Raw genomic sequence first — 2,691 nt, forward strand, 5'->3', positions numbered from 1 at the left:
GATTCAGCCCTTTTCATTGGTCCCCTGATTCGATTCGGTTTTTGAGATTTGGCCACTGAATCGTGCCGAATCCCCTCTGAATCGAATCACCGCCCAAAGCTTAGTCCTGCCAGATATACACATACACGCACACACATTTGTATTTTATTTCTATTTTTTTTCCTTCACTCCTCTCAGTGGTTGTTGACTGTTCAGGCTTTTGTAGCCTCGGGCAACCTCTCGTCCTAAATAGGCTCAGCAGGCATAAGAGGCAAGAGACCTTCAATCTCCTGTTCAGCAAAAGCCTTGGGGATGCACTCAAAATCGTCATTTCCTACACAGATCCCATCATATCCAAATGGCACCAAACAGACCCAACACCACAAAGCACAACTCACTGAATTTGGTGGACAGAGTGCTCTTTCTGCACCAAGGTGTCCCATCACACTAGCTGTTAGTTGCCCTGTAAAGTAGCTCTTACCGGTTTCTGCAGGTTACCATGTGGAAACTGTGGGCACAGGGACAGTTTGTTTGTGTGCAATTAATAGGAATGGGGACTTGCCATGTCCCAGCTGCTCTGCTACCATTATTTGTGTGTCTGAAATTATGCTATAGTAAATTAATACTGAATCAGGGCAGCCATGTTCTGTTTCATTCTTGGGTAAACTGCCCTAAGTCTAATGTGCACAAGGACAGTTACCTTAGGACAGCCAAGGTACATTGAAGTCCTGATTTGTGCTAATTGGTGGGAATGGGAGAACTGTTACCATGTAAAAGGGGTTGTGACTGGAAAACTTTTGTAACTGCTGTATTAAGCCATGTCAACAGTAAGTGCTTTTAAGATTGTAGTAATGTACATGTAGCACAACTGGGATTGTTCTCTAACTTATGAATGCAGCATTGGGATGCCTGCTTCATGAAACATATTGTATTAAATACTGAATAATGATTGTATAGTTGTGTTGTGCTACAACAACCATAGTGTTGGGGGAGAAACAGAGGTTAACAATGGTTCTTCATAAGGCCAACAAATACTTGAGAGAAAAACACAAGAGCCATGTGTTTTGCTGTCCAGCACATTTTAAAAACATGACTTTTCTTGATATAGATAAGGCTTAATAGGAGTTGCTGAAAATTATTCAGGTTAAATTATGTTTCCAAGTTTCTGTTTTAATATTTCTGTTCTTAATAGGTGTTCAACTAACAATTTAGTTCTGTATTGGTAGTTTTCTGCATGTAGAACTAAAAAAAAAAAGAGAACTCACTGAAGTTTTATTTAAGTCATTATTCAAGGCACCTGCGGTAAAGTTGAATAGTGTGCCATATTATTAAATCACAGGGGTAACACAGCCTATCTTTCTTTCTTTTAAAGGATTTGGCCAACTTCATTCAGGAAAATTTTAGAAGGAGAGAATGTGTCGTCTTCACAAAAGATACCAAGTCCATGTAAGTAACTATTTCCTATATTGTTTTTTCTCTGGAAGCCAAAGATAATTTAGATCAGGAACAATATTAAAGAATGTGACAGTCAAGGCCAATGTTAAGATTTTTGAGAGGTGGCCAATGCCATTATTTCTTGTGCATCACCAAACTCACGTTTTCTTTCCACAAATCTCTTCTGGCTTTTCTTCCTGTCCTGTAAAGTCCAAATAACTTTCCTCCCACTGTTCCTGGTGTAATCAGAAACAAACCGTGATGCACACTTAATAGGATGGAATGGCAGATTTTTTCCAGTTGCTAGGAGGAAGATGCTGGCCTTTTTCTACTCTGGTTCCTCTTTGGAAAAAACCTGATTAGTGATCTTGGATCCTACAGTCCTGTTTCTAGAGATTTTCTACAAATGGGGTAGAGGTTCTTAACCCACAGATATCTTCCTTTCCTTTCACTGGATCTGATGGCTCTGAAATAGCAGCTGTCTCTGCAGCCACCTGGAGAGTGGCGCATTGAAGAACAAGAGACCTCAGAGCTGATGCACTCACATACCTTTAGCACATACAGCTTCAGGGCGCTTGTACACGGGATGAAAATGTCATTTGTGTGGCTTAATGGCATCACACATTACATGGGCTCCAGTTTTTGGGGCTTTAGATAAGTTAGCATCATTGCAAACCCAAATACAATCTGGATGTAGTTTAGTTTGCAATGATGTGTTGCAGCTGTCAGCTTGCCCCCTGACCACAGGAGAGGTGGGCAGGCTCCACAGAAAAAAAAGGATTGGGCACCCCACTGCTCCTACTTTCAGTAGGTGCCTGTTAAAGGCAGAAGTGGCAAGGGGCCTAGGCCTAATCCCCCTTTTTTTTTCCGGCCAGGGTGAGCTGCTGGTGGGCTGAGTGGCCCCTGGCCTCTGGTCCTTCTCTCCATGGTGGTGGTGCCCCCTGGGGCTGTCCAGGTGGGCTACTAGCAGGCTGGGTGCTGTCCTAGCTTGTAGGCAGCGCCTGGCCTGATCCAACTGTTCTCTGAGCCCACCTGCTAGAAGTCTGCCAGGCACTGTTTTTTGGGTAGGCTCAGGGAAGTGTTGGATCAGGCCAGGTGCTACCTCAGAAGTAGGTCAACACCTGGCCCACTAGCAGCCCACTCAGGTGGCCCCAAGGGGCACCTCCAATGTGGAGGGAAGGAATGGGGTCCTCAGCAGCTCAGGGACCACTTGGCCCACTGGCAGCTCGCCCCCCAGCCATGGGCAGGCTTCAGCTCTGCCAAAAAAAAAAAAAAAAA

At 44.2% G+C, this 2,691-nt stretch overlaps 1 protein-coding gene across 1 annotated transcript in view; it reads left to right on the forward strand.

Annotated features, from left to right (window-relative positions):
* The window catches only part of TRPM8 (transient receptor potential cation channel subfamily M member 8), a 180,221-nt gene that overhangs the window by 17,018 nt on the left and 160,512 nt on the right, over positions 1–2,691 (forward strand). The window contains exon 2 of the mRNA XM_019523359.1: positions 1,352–1,425. Within this exon, the coding sequence (XP_019378904.1) occupies positions 1,352–1,425 (74 nt within the window). The remainder of the gene's footprint in view (positions 1–1,351; positions 1,426–2,691) is intronic.

Source organism: Gavialis gangeticus, unplaced genomic scaffold (assembly GCF_001723915.1).
Source record: "Gavialis gangeticus isolate Ggan-Ray unplaced genomic scaffold, GavGan_comp1, whole genome shotgun sequence".
Taxonomy (NCBI): domain Eukaryota; kingdom Metazoa; phylum Chordata; order Crocodylia; family Gavialidae; genus Gavialis; species Gavialis gangeticus.